General features: G+C 42.8%; 1 protein-coding gene across 1 annotated transcript in view; it reads left to right on the top strand.

The window, feature by feature from the left end:
• Nucleotides 1-18,132, top strand: part of SERINC2 (serine incorporator 2) — a 240,214-nt gene that overhangs the window by 136,991 nt on the left and 85,091 nt on the right. Inside the window, exons 7-9 of the mRNA XM_086956856.1 lie at nucleotides 2,672-2,762; nucleotides 8,583-8,715; nucleotides 14,816-15,028. Of these exons, the coding sequence (XP_086812982.1) occupies nucleotides 2,672-2,762; nucleotides 8,583-8,715; nucleotides 14,816-15,028 (437 nt within the window). The remainder of the gene's footprint in view (nucleotides 1-2,671; nucleotides 2,763-8,582; nucleotides 8,716-14,815; nucleotides 15,029-18,132) is intronic.

Consider the following 18,132-nt stretch of genomic DNA (forward strand, 5'->3'; position numbering starts at 1 on the left):
TGGTGCGCAGAGGTACTGCTAAGCAGAAAAACTTTTCCGGATCCAGCCTGACACCTGGGGATATTCTAAGGTAAGGAATCCATCACAAACGTGTCTCTTACAGATATATCGTTACACAAGTAAGTAACTTGTGCATTTCTTTCAGATGCACAAGTTACTTACCTTCGGTAACGATATATCTGTAAGAAACAGTTACAGATTCCTTACAGCCCCACCCATCCTCCCCGTTCTGCAAACTGATTTCAAGGACCTTATGTACAGAACTGACGTCCGCACGTGTGGGTGCGGTTTAAGTAGCTGCCGTAACGTCATACTGGCGACCACGACGCCGACCACGACGGACGTGGATCCAACCGACGCCACCTTCCGACATGCAGGTACTGCTGACGAAAAAACTTTCCGGATCCAGTCTGACGCTTGGGGGTAATTCTAAGGTAAGGAATCTATAACTAACTAATGTTTCTTACAGATATATTGTTACCAAAGGTAAGTAACTTGTGCATTTAGGTGACTAGTGAATGGGTGTTCTGAAATATAGATTTATTCAGTCAAAGGAAAAGTGAAGAAAGGTCAATGGGCTCTGTTATTAATAGTGAAATTTTACATAAAAAATCAAAATCTGAAGATCAGTAAGGGTTTCCCGTCCCCTAACTCTACAGTAGCTTGTTCCACCAAACTTGGAAGATTCCATTTTTTCCTTTTTAAATGTGTAAGTGGTCTTCCGTGGTTGCAGAGTATATAGGAGAAATATTAGTTGTTTCTTGTACTAGGGCTGTACAAAACCTAAGACACTAAGAGAAGAGAACTCCTGTGTCCCAAGGGCAGAGAGGAAATCTCTGGTGGGAGTACGTCCTATCGAGGTAAACTCTAAATCCCGCTAAGTACCCCACAATTATTGAGATAACAACTATAACCCTGGTTAAGAACGGGAAGATGGCCATTGAAGCATCCTAGTTGTTACCCACCGGGTTATGGGAAAGGAAAAATGTCCTTTGATTTTAATTACCCTCACACACCCTAGTGGTATCATGCTTCATCGGGTCACCCTGACTTCTAAAGGTCCGGGTGGGCTCAACCGTATTTCAGAGAGCTCTTTGAAGATTTGGCCAGGGGGTCTTTAAATATTAAAAATCCTCAGGCAGTTCCCAGTCTCCCTTTATTCCATGAACTGACTGGGACATTAAAAATGTACAAGCATATATAGGGTCAGATGTGATATATGTGGTCCTACGAACCTAGTACCGACATTTTTCAGCCCAATTGATTGACCCAACATGGGTCCTGGGCTTTCTTCTGGACAATAAGTATAGACGTTCCCTCCCTGGATGAAGCAGTGAATAACTACCAAGCTACTACTACTTTGTAAAAAAAGGGCAGATAGCTGCTCCTTTGTAAAACTTCCGACAAACTTATCTTTAGTTTATGAGGATGTTAATCCTTCTTCTCCATCCGATTTTGGGAGAGGTAACACTTCACGGGGAGTTGCAGTGGGAGGGGTAGCCCTCTAGTCACACAATCATCAAGGGTCCTGCGTCCAAAACCTACTGTGTCCTGCGTCCCCAGGCTTTCGGGTAAATAAGTAGTCTGAATACCAAGATTATGTGCAAATTAGTTCTGTTTCATTGAAGTAAACTTATTGTCATAGGAACGCTCTTGTCATATCCCCAGACTAGCATTTTAGTCCCTAGGCCACGCAGTCTCGTTTTTCTTTATAGGACAAAGAGGTTTTTCCCAGCCTTTATCAGTTTTTCCTTCATTCCAGGGCCTGGTTATTCTCTTGTACCTGAAACAAGAGTGACCGCTGTAGTCAAGATTGTTTGTGCTCTTGCGGTCTATGGTATCTGCAGTTATATAGGGAAATGGAGTGCACTGCACCCTTTGTTTCCCGATTGAGATTGATCCTCCCATTGCGAGGCGTAGAAAAGTAAGAAAACAAGCTACGCCCATTGGTAGCACTGTGTGCCCGTTGAATAGGAGTGCAGGCCTGATTAAGTGATGGTGTTTGATTGCCTGAATGATGAGAGACTATGTTTAGGGTTTTGTTTGGCTCTTTTTATTTCCAGAAATTCTGGTGACTACCAAAGTTGGCCTCCTGAAGTCAGTACAGATACTATCTTCCCATCAGTGGCTGCCGATATTGCCCTTGGCCTTCTCTCTGAGGTGCAGAAAAAGCAAGCAAGCTCCTGTGGCTGGTGTGGGGAACCAGCAAAGCCCTATCAAAGCCTGTGTGGACATCTCTGGGACCAGGTTTTGTGCAGATCACAGGCATTCACCCAAACTCTAACCATGGTGTCAGGGGGATGAAGAGTGGAGGCACATCTGATAAGAGGGCATGCAAGACGTGGGTCCCAGGGTTTGCAACATGAGATAGGGTCCCGATTACATACATATGACTTAAATAACTCTCTCCTTTCAAAAACAAATATTTTAAAAAAAGTCTGGTTTGTTCAGAGTTATGTTCAGCTTTTCATAGACCAGGCTGAATAGGAATCCCATATTCTAGGGTCCCCACAGCTGACTGTTGCTAAGCACTCATTGGCTGTTTCACCAGAGCACAGCAAGTTAACTGCTATTTGAAGCATGCAGGCTTAAAATGAGCCCTGGATAAACTGGTCCATTCATGAAGACCCTATTCCTTGCATCTGTTTAAAATGTACTGCTTATTTTGCAGGAAGCTCAGCCGCATTCTGGCCTGCTGCAAGCATCGGTTATCTCCCTCTATACCATGTATATCACATGGGCTGCGATGGCTAACGTTCCAGGTAAGAGTCAAGTCAAGTCAAAATGTATGTTTATTATGACCATAGTCTTTAAACAATGCAATGAACATAACACAAAATGGAGTATGCACTTAAATTCATAAGCCTATTTTAAAAATTTCAACCGTAAAAAAATCCTAAGAAATACCAGTAAAAAATTTACATTTACCTTAAAACTTATATTTACATTATAAAAAGCTATGCATTTTCTTTCCACTACAAGTAATTTAATTCAACTAAAATTTCATACATTACTACAGATTATTCCTGGCTTCTCAATGCACTCGGGGCCACCTTTATGAATTTCCCGAGGGCAATTACAATATCAATGGAAGGGATTTCGGTTAAAAGGCTGGCTGCCTGCGCCCTTGTTTTTATATCCTGTTTTAGAAAGACTGGGCGCAGCCACAGTTTTCTCTGATCTAAGAGTGTCAGACAATGTAGCAGGATATGTAGCAGGTCTCCTTTAGTTCCCAACTTACACCTACAAAGACCTTGCTGGTCTAACATTTTTGACTTAAGGTCTCTGTTTATTAGCCATGGGTTAATCCCGATCCGAAGCCTCAGGATCTTTTGCCTGTACCCACGGTTTGGTAGCCTATCAAGGTAGGGGAACCAGTTTTCATTGGACCAAGCGTTTAACATATGCGCTACTGATTTTTTCTTTAGTAAATATTCAATGTCAGTCATTCTAGAGCAGGGGTCTTCAAACTGTGGGGCGCGACCCCCAGGGGGGCAGTGGAACGATGCAAAGGGGGTCGCGCCTTCAGTGTCACTTCTGCCTCCAGGGCTTCAGCCCCCCTCCTCCCCCATCCTGTGTCTCAGCCCATGCTGCTGCAGTGCAGCTCGCGCTCCTGGGGCCTCAGCTGGGCAGTGTCAGGAGTCTTATCTCCGGCCCGAGTTTTCACAGGTCTTTAAAGACCATTAGCATATTTACATGCCTTTGTTAATACTAAAGATTCGTTTTTTTATGGTTCCAGTACCCCCTGGGCCCCCACTCTGCCTATTTCTTACATTTGTATTTTTACACTTACTGCTGTAGTGTGAGAATGCATTTAATGAAAAAAAATATAAAGTTGGGTTGCCAAAAGAAACATGCCTGCTATGTGTTGTTTAAAGATCTGCAGAGGCCTACTCTTGACACTAAATTGAGTTATAAATAAAAAAGTATGTATTAATTAGGTATGTGACTGTTCTGTCTTTATTCTCTTTAATTATTAGTCATGGATCATTAAGGCATCCCTAGAACACAATTAAAAGTGCTTTCTATTTATATTTGCTGTTCTAAGTATTCACAGATAAGTGCAAAAAATACAGCTGTAGGTGACTGCTTATTTCTGGGCCATCAAAATAATGAGCTGGTAACCCTAATCATTAGACTGGAAGTTTGTTGCAGGATCAGCACATTATTTATTTCCTCCACCCTCGAACTCTGATTAATGCCATTGTAGCAATAATGTAACTTATATCTGAAACCCTACGCTTCAAGTTTTTGGGAATGCACCCTGCTTTCAGACTACTCACTTCTCATTCTCGCCTTCACTTTCACGTTCACCCTGCACTCACACTGATCACAATGCACTCACACTGATCACCATGCACTCATAGCAATCACCATGCACTCCTAGCGATCACCATGCACTCCTAGCGATCACCATGCACTCCTAGCGATCACCATGCACTCCTAGCGATCACCATGCACTCCTAGCGATCACCATGCACTCCTAGCGATCACCATGCACTCCTAGCGATCACCATGCACTCCTAGCGATCACCATGCACTCACAACATTCACCCGCTCCCCCTGCACTCACACTATTCACCCGCTCCCCCTGCACCACTGATCACCATGCACTCACACTGATCACCATGCACTCACACTGATCACATGCACTCACACTGATCACCATGCACTCACACTGATCACCATGCACTCACACTGATCACCATGCACTCACACTGATCACCATGCACTCACACTGATCACCATGCACTCACACTGATCACCATGCACTCACACTGATCACCATGCACTCACACTGATTACCATGCACTCACACCAATCACCATGTACGCACACAATTCACCCGCTCACCCTGCACTCACACTGATCACCATGCACTCACCCTTGCTGCTCCCGGCCATGGCCAGGTGAGCTTCTAATGTGGCAGTGCGTATTCCTGCGGATTGGGAGGCCCTTCACAGAGGGTGACGAGACATCTTTCTGATGTTAATTGCTGTATTTTGGTTATAAACTGGTACTGATGGGGTGAAATCTTTCCTCAGTATTACTGTTTAAAAAAATTCTAAATAATAAAGCAATGCTACCCCAAAATACGCAGCATCACAGAACATTATTTACATTTTCTACTCACACAATTTAGTCAAGCCTGTCGCATAATTTGGTCCTCACCTTCCTCATAACCTAGAGGTTTAGAATTTTTTGTCTGGAGGGGGTCCTTACGCTTGAAAATGTTGACAGGGGGGTCTCGGCATCCAAAAGTTTGAAGACCTCTGGTCTAGAGACTTCTTTCCCCCTTTGCCTCAGCTCACCTTTAGTACTAAGAACTTGGTACGTTTCCTGGTCCACATCAATCTTTAATAATTTACAAATTCCCATCAATTCTTCCCTACTGACATTTGCCCATTTTAGCTCACTTTTCTGAATTTCTGTACGACACCAATGTGCTACTTTTTGCCTTTCTGGATCTTCCAATCTCTTCCAAAATCTGATCACAGCCATCTGAGCTTGTATCGCCCATGACTTTTTACCTATTTCTGTTCTTATGGCTTGTATCATAGAAGATTGAGGAAGGGCTAAGATCCTTTTTATGCATTTCCCCTCTATCACATCCCAGGATCCCTTACCGCTCAAATAAAGGATCTCTGCTCCATACACGACTTGGGAGGGGATCATTGCCTCAAAAGCTCTAAGCATTGGTCGGTGTGACATCTCTCCATTATCCCCATTAAACCTTTTTAAACCACATATGGAAGAGAGTGCCTTTGCTTTTTGTGTTTCCAGGTGGGTATTCCAATTTAGGGCCCTATCGAACCATATACCCAAGTATCGGTACTCATTAACTGTCTCCAGTTTGAAATCACCTATGTACCAACTGAACCTACTTATCTTTTTTCCGAAACATAAGGTTTTGGTTTTATCTAGATTAATAGTTAGGAGTTTACTATCACAATATGTCTTAAAGGCATTAAGCTTTCTTTGGAGACCCCTCTCGGTCTGGTCTACTATTACCAGATCGTCCGCGTACAATAAACAGGATACCTTATTTCCATCCATTTTAGGGCTGGCACTAACGTTCCAGTGCCAATGGACGATTTTCTCTTCCTTAGTTAATCATGGTTCATCACGTTGTGTTTTCTAAACTGATCATTTTGGTATGCCCTCTTTGTGCGTTATTCAAAGCCCCACAGTGAGGTAATCTTTTATCAGCATTCCTGTTCTAGTGATCCTATTTGTCAGAACATTGACCATTCAATCCCACCATAGGTAAGGACGAGGTTCAGTTCCACTCCTCCCCACACATTGTGATATTCGGCTTCTGAAATCTCAAACACCAGTTCAGCTGATGATTCATGCGAGTATCTTCAGTGACTGCATGTTCGTTCAAGATTGCCTCTTCTTCACTGTGTTGTACCTGCTCTAGAGGGCCATGGGTGTAACACATGGTACGTGGTGCAGGCGTGGCCCCGGGCTCCTGTTCGTGGTAGGCCCCTCGCAATCCATCTCACTGAAATTCTGTTTGAGTGAGAAGGGCCGCCCTCCAAATATTGTTACTGCCTGCCCTAAATCACGGACTCCTGCAATGCCCAGGCTGTCCGATATAAGGTGAGGGAAGGTGGGCGGGTGCTCTGGTCACTATATCAGACCGAGATTATTTGAATGCTGCAGATTTCCTCTGGGTCTGCCCCACCTTCCTGTCAGAGAAAGTGCATTCTCCTAGTTGTCCACAATCTGCGAGTAGTGGTACATTTCATTTAACAAAACAAAAAAAACATTTAGTATGTTGAAACCACTCCTATTAAAATCTGTGTACTTTGCAAAGTATCTTTTTTAAGACGATAATAAGTGAAACACACATTTTACAGTCCACTTTCACCTGTAACACTCAATAGGAGTAAAATGCAGCCACCACAGGACAGCACATACATAAGTTCCACAGATGCTTGGCAGCTTTCATACAACAATATCAGTGAGTGCTCGTTGTTGTCTTCTTGAATTTAGTCGACATAAATGCTTCAGATGCATTACTTGGAAACACCCTCTCAAATCATTTTAGATCAATTGGAAAGACGTAGGATTTAGTTATGCAATAGTATCTGGCTGAATCATAAGATAAATGAGTGGTCTATTCTGTGTAGGACATAATGTTAGACCCCAGTTTTTTTGAGTTGTCAAAAATTGAAAGCCCCTAGTTCTTCTCCCGTAAAGAAATGTATATTAGTTTGAGCATTATCACTGTCTTGAAAGCGAGATTGGTATGTGTTTTTACATTTTAGTTGTAAAGAAAAAAAATAAGTTGTGCCCCCATTCGATGATGAATTGTCTATTGGAAATGAAATGAATTAGGTTATATTATTTCGGAGAATGATAATCTTTCTCATATCTTCTTGATGTATTCTATATGAAATACTAGGGACAAACGCTTATCCACCCACTTTGCTACCTTTATGAAGAAGGGCCCTCTGTGGTTGGGAAAGCTAGCAACCAAAATATTACGTAACTCAATCAAACGTAGCCATTCATAAACCAGCATATTTTGTTTCAAACAAAAATCTTTTGCCATGTTCTAGATCGCAGTTAAGACACATTGTAACCTCGATATGGTGAGTGTTACTCAGTCTGGAGTACTCCAGGCTCAGTTCATAAATCGCAGCTTCGATAGGAGAAATACTACAGGAGTAGCTTTCCATTCTATGTGTGGAGTAGGCTTTCAGCTTTTATGGGATCCATGAAAAACAGTTGTAGATGTCCAGGAAGTTCACAAACGTCTCTTTACTCATGAAGATACACTAGTTTGAAAATCTTCTACAGTAAACATTTCAGTGTTGAGCATTGGTATACTTGAAATGTTTCAACACAGGTGAATTATTCCAGTGTATATAAACCCCTTGATATTTGGGAGTGTTTCCTTAACTTTTATTCACCAGAAAGGCACCAGAAAGTCTATCTTTGACAGAGGTAAATTTGCTTGCATCTCATGGATACGAAACATCCAGAAAATTATATGTATGTACTCCCAAAGCATGTGAGTGTATGAATTTTCAGTGTAATTTGCATGACTAATGCTCCCTGAAAGAACGTCTCCACCCTTATCATTTAATTTGATATTGTAAAATGACTCTACTGTTTGATTTTCCACCATTGTAAGTAAACCGTAGGATCATCAAATTCTAATTCATGATCAATTTACGATTTATTCATATCATATCGAAGTCCCTTTAAGGGCAACAAGTTCTTAATCGGGTGCTCTGTATTTTGAAGATCCAGGTAAATGAAGGTGCACCTGTGATGTAAGTCAGGAGACAGTTCGTTGTGCTGTGACTCGAGGCTATTGATTGGATATTATCAAGCTGTGGTGGAGGCACAAACATTGGAATAGGAATGGCAGAGCTTATTAAGTTTTGAGGAAGTTAGATGATTACAACATGGATACAGCATTTCTAAATGGAATTGAGAATTAGTCTTGGAGGATACAAGACTTTGGAAGTATGCATTTTAGATTTTTATGTTTACACTTTTGCAATAGTACAATTATTACAAATGTCCTTTGTGTGCTAACTAGTATCACCTTTCTGTTTCAGACAAAAATTGTAACCCTACCCTTCTGGCAATAGCTTCCAATACATCTACTACTGGGGGTCAAGCGGTGCAGTGGTGGGATGCCCCTGGTATTACGGGATTGGTCATTTTTATCCTTTGTACATTATTTATCAGGTAAGTGTCTACAGGGAACTTGCAGGTCTGTGAGTTTTACAAATCACAAGGCAGACTTGATCAGAACCCAGTAGTTAGTCTCCAGGGGCCTTGGGGAATATAACAGGTGCCCTTGTAAGTAAGGTGAGGTTTGCAGCCTTAAGCTTTTGCTAGATTCACATTTTGAGCATTATTCTTCCTTCTAGTGATTGGGTCTAGAATTGTTTTCAAGTTGAACGTTTATTTTAACTTTGGCCATCGACCAGTGTGGGGTTCTTATGACTGATTGTGGCATTGCCCAAAAGCCCACACTACACCAATGAGGGATCTCCATTTTCTTTTCTTTGTTCCTATTGGTGGGTTCAGAGGTATTTTTGGTATGTTTCCAGGTAGACTCCAAATACATGTGAGCATGCTATTTAAATTAGGCCCTAACGGCTACCAAAAGTGTGCTGCTAATGACAACCACCCAGATTGGATGTATTGTTTTCCAAGTCACAAAACATCCAAAGTCTGTTACATGTATTTCATCTTTACTCCTAAAACTTTAATAAATAGATATATTTTAATTGGATCATTTGGCAATGATGGAGAATTCAGACTCACTTTTGTCGACACAAAGAAGGAAAGAAGGAATGCTGTAACCAAGCAGCACATATGTCTCCATTTGAAGTTGGAGGATATTCAGGCTTCATGAGAGGCTCGGGGGGAGGAGGGGGGTAACATTCATCTGATTCCAGCCTGGATGATGTGTATTCCTATTCAGTAGAGGTCCAGGAGTCTGTTCATGTGAACAGTCTACAATTAAAGAGGAAACTGCAGGTTTCCAGTATCTCCAGTTAAAGGACGTTGTCGACTGACTGTAGGATTGTCCAAGTCCGATGGCAATATTGGAGGTCAACATCGTCCACACACAAACAAAAGATATTGAATACCATCCCGCAACATAAAAATCGATGTGTGACGAATGTGTTACTGAAAAATCCCATTCTACTGGGTAAGGCCACTAATAGGGTTAACAGCCAGAGAGAATTTTTTTTAAAGAGTTTTATATAGTGCAACCTAGACCAGAGACATCTGGTATCAGAGCGCTTTACATGAGCAGCAGTTTTGTTGCATGAGAACACATTCATTTTTGTAAGACATGAAGAGATTAAGTGATTTGCCCATAATCACAGGATGTTGAGCGTCCTTGCCGAACCCGGTTCCCCAGCTTCAAGGTCGACTGCTCATGATGCAGGGTCTATAAGGTAACTATGTTGCGGTGTTGTGAAAGGCAATTTGTGTGAAAATAGCAAACTTGTTGGAAAAAACATTTTTTATGAGACATTGAATACATACCAAGACCAAGTCATTTGTGTTAAAAAAAGATATAAAGAGGACACTGAGTACATTAAAAAGACAGAGAAGGTAATTCCGGCCTTCGTTTTTTTTTTTTTTGCTTTTGTCAAGCTAGCCTGATTGATGAGGGGTGTTACCCTGAAACCTGGTCCCAGGATGCTTGTTTCTGGTCCAGGGAGGACCTGGCTTGGCATTTTGAGCTGGACTGTTCCTGTGAGGAAGTGGGTTAAGACGGATTTGCATATGGCTGTTGTCCAAACTGGGTTGGTGAAGTGAGCTAAGGAATGATGGATTATACTCAGATCCTTGAGACTGGGGGGTGAATGTTTGCTTTGTTCAGCATTCCGTCCATCATTTCTTTCTGTTTGCAGAGAAGGTAAGACCATCACATTTTGAAGAAGAGCAGGAAGATCAGGATTATGTGGTCATTAGTATCACACTTATGCATACACCAGAGAATGTAGAAGAGGCAGAGGATATTAAATATGATATTTAAGACAAGATTGGTGACACTTTGCAGACTATAGCTACATTGGCCAGAAAAAGATTTTGAGGCATCCCCTCAGATGACATAGTGTGCCATAAAATTATCAAAAGAGCAGCTGAAACATATAGGGTTTAAAATTGGAGAAAAGCAGGAAGATTCACGCTTCCTTCTGGAAACCACAAGCCCTATCAGTATTTATCAATGCTCCCTGTATCCCTGATAAAAAATAAAAGGAGTAGGTTTTCATAAAGCCAGCAACATCCAGTACAGTTACACCCCAAACTGAAAAGAAGTATAAACATAAACTACTAAATTGATAATAGATTGTCTTGTGGACCCATACTCCTTTCCCCATAGTAACTATATTCCCCCAACAACGGAGATCTATCCCCCTTTGTAACGAATCGGATAGTACATCCCATACCTCTAGCCAGCTCCCCTCTCCTGATCTCAGTGTTCTCGATCACTCTTTCCCACATAACTCTCTGATTACTGACCCTCTTGTCCCCCAAGCATACATCCCTGTGATCCTTGGAACAAACAGAATGCCAACCTCCACAGCTTTTCCTAGGCTGCCACTGCAACTTACCACTATCCATTCTATCCCCTCTCCCAAATCCAACCCTTAACCCCTTTCCTGCATGCTGGTTAACGATCACTCTGCGACTTGTCATGCGTGTGAAATATCGGAAACCACCCTTAGTAAAAACATTGACATCGCCTTTCTAAGTGAAACTTGGCTCAATGATCACTCTTCTTCTATTCTTGACCTGCTCTCTACCCCTCGCTACTCGTACTCTCACTTGTGCGGAGCTCCGAACATTCTACTTTCGAATACCTCGGAACTGAAGTCAGAGTGCATGGTTCCCCGCCAATTCACATATAATGTCGATCACCCCTCTAGAGACTCACTTCCCTTTGTAGAACAATTATCCGACCTTCTGTCTCAATCCTAGCTTTCCAATTCTAAAAACCTCTTCCTCTGGGACTTTAACCGCCATTGGAACAAAAAGGATGATCCTTTGGTTAACCTCCTTACGGATCTACTTAATATTATTGACCTGAAACAACTCTGCCGTTCGCCTACTCACACAAAAGGAGCAACTCTGGAAGCTATCATTACAAGCGCCGATTTGGCCTTCCTTTCCTCCATCGTACCCATCGACTGGTCTGACCATCACCTTATCCTTTTCACGATCTCGAACAAGATGCTACCCCCTCCCCCCAAAATCATCAAACAGAAGAAATTGACTAGAAATTTCCATCTTATTCCCCCTGGCGAACTTAAGCCTAAAGTCACAGTGCAACTTCAACTTCCTCCTCTTTCCCTAAGTGCTAATGACCTCACCAAGCACTTTAATAAATCCATCTCAGCTGTCCTTGACCAAATTGCTCCAGCTAAACTTAAACTTCAGAAAAACACCTCCTCCAAATCCTGGTTTAATACGAATCTCAACAATGAGAGGCACACCCTTAGGTCGACTGAACGCATTTTGAGAGAAAACCCGTCCTCTCCAAATCTCGCCCTCCTCAGATCCTCCAGGTTCAATTACAAAAAGCATATCCTTAATGCTAAAGCAGCCTTCTTCTGCTCTCAACTGGACCGGGCTAAAAATAGACCCAAGGAACTCATCAGTATTATTAAAAACAAAACCATCTCCGCCACATCCCCCTCCCCCCCCAGAGTTACGGCCACTATTGAGAGATGTGAAGAGGTTAACTACTTCTCAGAAAAAATCTCCAAAATCGAGCACTCCTTCGTCTTAACTCCCCTTCCACACTGCTCTCTACTCCTACTAGATTTTTCCTCCAATTCTCCGGGCAACTTAACTGTTCCTCACAACCCCTCATCTCTGCCTCTAGTCATTTCTCTTCCTGAATCCAACCCCACTAAACTTGAGAAAAAAAACAATGCTTCCTGGTAACACTTCCATCCAGTGACTGAGCTCGAAGTCCTCAACGTCATGGCCAGACTTAAACCATCCTCTCACTCCAGAGACCCTCTCCCTGCCAACCTTTTCCAAGATCTAGAACACATCATTGCCCCTTTCTGGACCTCTATCATCAACTCCACCTTTGCCATGGGATGTGTACCTGTTTCCCTCCAACTTGGACAAATCACTCCATCCTCAAAAATCCTGCTGCCGACCCTAATAACCTAAATAATCTTCGACCTATCTCTAACCTTCCTCTTCTCTCTAAAGCTCTTGAAAAATGTGCCCTGCGCCAATTCGACACACACATCGACACATTCAATTTGTTGGACTATTTGCAATCAGGTTTCAGAAAGGGCTGTAGCATGGAAACCACCATTCTCAATATAATTGATGACATCCATCACTCCCTCGACAAGGGCTCGTCCTCCCTTCTCATTCTCCTTGATCTCTCTTCTGCTTTCGATACCGAGAATAACTCTACTTTACTTAACACTCTCAAAGATCGTTTTGGCTTCAACAGCTTAGTTCTCAAATGGTTCTCCTCCATTTTCTATCACCGAACCCAGCAAATTAAAATTCACGACTGCCTTTCCAAACCAGTGCCTGCCTCGCTGGGTGTCCCCCAGGGCTCTATTCTCTCTCCCTCTCTTTTCAACCTCTTTATGGAACGAGTCACCCTTATTCTAAAGCATACGGGAATCAAGTATCCCCTCTATGCCGATGACACGCAACTTTGTTATAAGATTCAATCCCGCTCTGATGTGCTACACCTCAATGCCGCCTTGACTAAGATTCAATCCTGGTTCCACTTCAACCAACCCCAGCTCAACCCTAAAAAAAATGAAATCATTATTTTCTCCCATAAAACAGCCCGCTCCCCATCCAATCCTGGATCTCGGACCTTACGGCTCTCAACTGCTCTCTCACCTTAGCCAATTCAGTTAAATCCCTTGGATTTAACATGGACCAGAACCTTTCTCTTATCTCCCACATAAAAAAACTCGCCCAAAAGTGCTCTCTTCACTCTCTATCACCTCAAGAAACTAAAACCCTTGATTCCTGCTAATGACTTTAGATCAGCTGTCCAATCTCTGGTTCTGTCTAAAATAGACTACGGTAACGCCATTCTATCTGGAACACCTAAAGTACACTTAGCCCCAATCAAATCCATTCTTAATCTAGCTGCTAGGCTCATCTCAGACCTCAAACGGTTCGATCACATCTCCCCTACTCTTAAAGCCCTCAATTGGCTTCCCATTGAAGGCAGATCTTCCTATAAGACCGCCTGCATTACGCAAAAAGCCCTGCATCAACACACCCTGCTGTACCTTGCAGATAAACTCATTTTTGCTGGCTGCTCTCGAACACTGAGGAGTTCAAACACACTTGTTCTTGTCCCGCCTCTGTTAAACAAGAAATCTACTCAATCACGCTCCTTCTCCGGAAATGCGACGACCATCTGGAATGCACTCCCTAAAGAACTCCGGGGCAACCCCTCCTACTTCAGCTTCAAAAAAGACCTCAAACTACACCTTCTCAGCAAATTTTGGGGCCCTTAAGCCCTTCTCTGGGTTCTTTTCCCAACCCGGTTTCCTACTGTTTTGGATCCCCTGTCTGATTTCCCGATACCCTTTCTCCACCTCCTTTTTTCACTTCCTTCTTTTCTTCTCCCTCTATCTCACTAATCCCTTTCATAGGCCCTTCCGATTCACTTGCTTTTTTTCCTTAACCTCCATCACAGCCTCTCACCATTCTTACATCCTGCCCCCCTCTTCTCTATCCCCCCTTTATCCCCGACAATCCTCTCTTCTCTTGATTTGCTGTTGAATTTTGCAATTTGTTTTTAACCAGATTGTATAAATTGCGCTGTTATCTATTTTTTTATTGGACTTGTTTGCTACCTCAATGTATTTTATTGTTATCTTATTTTATTGTTATATATACTTATGTGACCATTGTAAAGCGCTCTGATACCCTTGGGTCCAGCCAGCACTATATAAAACCTTTTTTTTTTTTTTTAAATGTAAATTTGGCCCTCTGCAAACTGATCATGAAGAACATTTAGGAAAGTAGAACTCACTCAGTTTCGCAAGACTCTAACCCTCTTCTGGGACCTAGTGAAGCATGACTGCATACATAAGGAACATAATGTAGGTTGGGAATTCTTTTGACTGTGGGACATTGTTGAAGTAAGGAAGTCTGTTGTGGTGTTTGTGTGATTTAAGGAGAAGTGTACTTCCCCCTCTGACAAATTGGGCTGAGTATATTTTCTTTCTTTGCTTGTTTACGGGGATAGTCCCATTACACAGAATGCTTTTTGTGACTTATTTTCTCATTTTCCACCTCTTGCCCTCAGTGTCCGCTCTTCAAGCAATGCCCAGGTGAACAGGATCATGCAGACAGAGGAAAGCCCGGCTATGCTGGGTGGAGGTGACCCCGGCTCAGAGGATGGGGTGCACCGGGCTTACGATAATGAAGAAGATGCTGTCTCGTATAACTACACATTCTTCCACTTGTGCCTTCTCTTTGCTTCGCTCTACGTCATGATGACCCTGACAAACTGGTACATGTGAGTATCACACTTAAGTTTATGAATAGAAGTGATGCATGTATCAGTCTTTAAATGGAACAGAACGCATGCCTTATCCGAACAGTTTGCACACCTTATTCTAACAGTTCCATCATTCGGCAATGCAAAATATTGCTGCTTTCTGTCCACTCATGTGAGTTAGCACACTACTCTGGTTCTGCCCATTGACCCCAGAGAAATTCTGCATAATCTGTGGACCAAGGGCACTTGGAGTCAGTTCTAAGGCCTGAGGACCACTTCGAAGATAACTGGGTAAAATGCTTTGTCCAGAATCTGTTGTCTTGTTTCAGCTATATCTCAGTCACATTGAATCTTTGCTAAATGGAAAGTCTGATCTGTTATTTTAAAGCCACCCCACCATCAGTCCAACAGAAACATGAAATGAAACCCATTTTAGCTCCCTGGGAGGAGAAGGGGGATTTTTCAACATTGACTATAATTTTCCGATAATGCTGACCATCTTGAGATGTCTCGCTGCAACTACCTCCTAACAGTTAAATCTCCTCGAAGTTCAAATCCTCACCATCCCCACCAGTCTTAAGAACAGTTCAGATGTTAATCCTTTCTTGACTGTTTCTGACAACCCAGCCCAATCTCTGCCTCAACCCTGCAGATTCCACTTCGTGCAGCCGCACACTTGGATGGAGGTGCCAAAACCTCATGTGAGTTTACCATCCTTCTGAAAAGGCTCTCTGAATCACTTGCAGAGTTTCCTGCCGCAGTACACAGGCAGACATTCCGGCCTGCTGTCCTACCAGCAAGCAAACTTACCGTTTCTGGCGGATCATGTGATATCATGGCAGTCTTGCCTGCCACGTGAAGTACCTAACTGGAAGAAAAAAAAAGCGAAGCGTGTTAAATATGCCTTCTGGCAAGGATTGAGATGCTGAAATCTCCCAATTTAAAGACCCATGGCTTGTGCCTGACCTTCTAAAAAGCTCCAAAGACATACATTTTTAGATTGTTCAATTCCTCCTGCATGCCTCTTAGCTTGAATTTCCTCGCTTACTGTATACCTCTTATTTGATCTGAAATTCACTGGTGACTATATAACTAGATCTGCGCTATGCTATACAAGTATATTTGGTAAGCAGTTTATAAGGAACATAGTTGTCCTTGAGAACACAGCCAGTTTGTCCTCAGTGGGCAAGCAAAAGTATCTTCGTGCGGCTTCCTGTACTGAGGGCAAGAGGAGATGAGAACACCGGTGTGGGAAGAGAGGGCGGGATGGAGGGAGGTGGCTTCGAATCACTGCAGTGGAATATCTTCCACCCTCTCAACGCTTATGTACTGATTCTGGGAAGGGACAAGTGCATTAATTAGGTACGGGAATTCGAGGTGTCTTCTGCCATCTGATGTGTGTTCTGTGGCTACCTCCACCATACTGGAAGACCCTTTCAGCTTCATTTTCCCTTTCAGGCACTTTTTTTGTTCACACAATGTCATCCCCTTTTCCAAACAGTTGAACTCCTCTCCAAGTATATTTAGTTGTGCTGGGAGAGCGTTTTGCAGAGAGCAGCCAGACTGGGAATCCGAGTGAGCGGGAACATAAGAAGATATGAGAGCTGAGCTCAAGAGACATCACCTACAGGCTGTTGTTAAGTGACCCAAAACAGATCATCATACACACAGAAACCTATGACCTAATCAGACAAGAGGCAACATTGCTGAGAAATGAGAACAGAAAAATGATTCCTGAAATAAACAAATTGTTCTCTTCACATGTAGTGTGGCTCACTGGTTAGAGGCGGCAGACCCGAGAGCAGAGGACGGCCCGGGACCAGGGTTCGATTCCCGGCGCGGCAGGTTTCTGGACCAGGGTCAGCGGACTCGATAATTCTCTCGCCTCGGTGCCCACTCTGATCAGCGATCACACTCGGCAACTCTGGGCATTAGCTTGCCTCATCCTCACTAACGGCCCCACCAGACCGCCGGGGATGCCTGGTCTCACCCTGGAGATACCCATTAAGGGACCATCTCTCAGGGAAGCCAGGAAGGGTTTCGCAGCGGTCGAAGCGCCTTGGGACCCTCCGGGTAAGTAGTGTGCTATATAAATGCCTATACATACATACATTACATTTACACATGTCACATACGTTGTGATATAAGGCAAGGAGACATTGTCAACATGCGTAAAGAGAAAGCTGTGCTTTCACTATTATGAAGGGGAAGTGAAGAACGCTCTTGTCAAACCAGAAGCATAGATGCAGAACAATGCCCACTTCAAAAACACCGAGCTGAGAATGTTCAGTGTGCATCTCAAATATGAATTAAACAACCTGGATCCACACAAAAACTTGACGGCTGCTGATGAAAAATGGCAGAGGAAAAACATTGATCCCAACAACAGCTTACCTTGAAAATACTGGACACTGACCCCATCTCTATGCACGTATACAAACCAGACTGGCATAGAAAGTGCATGTGCCTGTGTGTGTGCGCCCGTGCGTGCGTGTGTATGTGCATGCATATATGTGTGTGTATGCATGCATATATGTGTGTGTATGCATGCATATGTGTGTGTGTATATGTGTGTATATATGTCCAAAAGGTCGTCGTATTTCACTCTGCCTTCCACGCAGAACAACGAAGAGAGCGAGACCACAAGGTAAGTGCAGTTTCTCAGTGCATTTTATTTCGTGCCAAAGTTACAGCCTGCAATTCCGCCATGACGCGTTTCACCTCGAGAGAGGCTTGTTCACATAGCGTGTCATGAACACAAACGAGGGTTTATAAAGTGCTAATGCGTAATTCATTTCAGATGTGCAGATTACATTTTTTTCAAGTCATCGACAGTGAAGACATCCTGTGTTCAGTCAATCAAGAATAAAGGACATAGTGCCCAACGGGTTCCAATGTGCATAAATGCAGTAGTAGAGTATAAACATTATTATTTTAAAATTTATATAAATTAATACATTTCATATATGTACACATGGTTAAAAATTATTAATCCATAGTAATTTCATTAATTTCATCAATTATACTCCATATATATACACAATTTGGTCAGTATATATAACATATATAGTCTAGGGAACCCTGATTTATCACTTGTAAGTAAAAAACACATGGCTTCACAC

Source organism: Lissotriton vulgaris, chromosome 2_1, assembly GCF_964263255.1.
Source record: "Lissotriton vulgaris chromosome 2_1, aLisVul1.2, whole genome shotgun sequence".
Classification (NCBI taxonomy): domain Eukaryota; kingdom Metazoa; phylum Chordata; class Amphibia; order Caudata; family Salamandridae; genus Lissotriton; species Lissotriton vulgaris.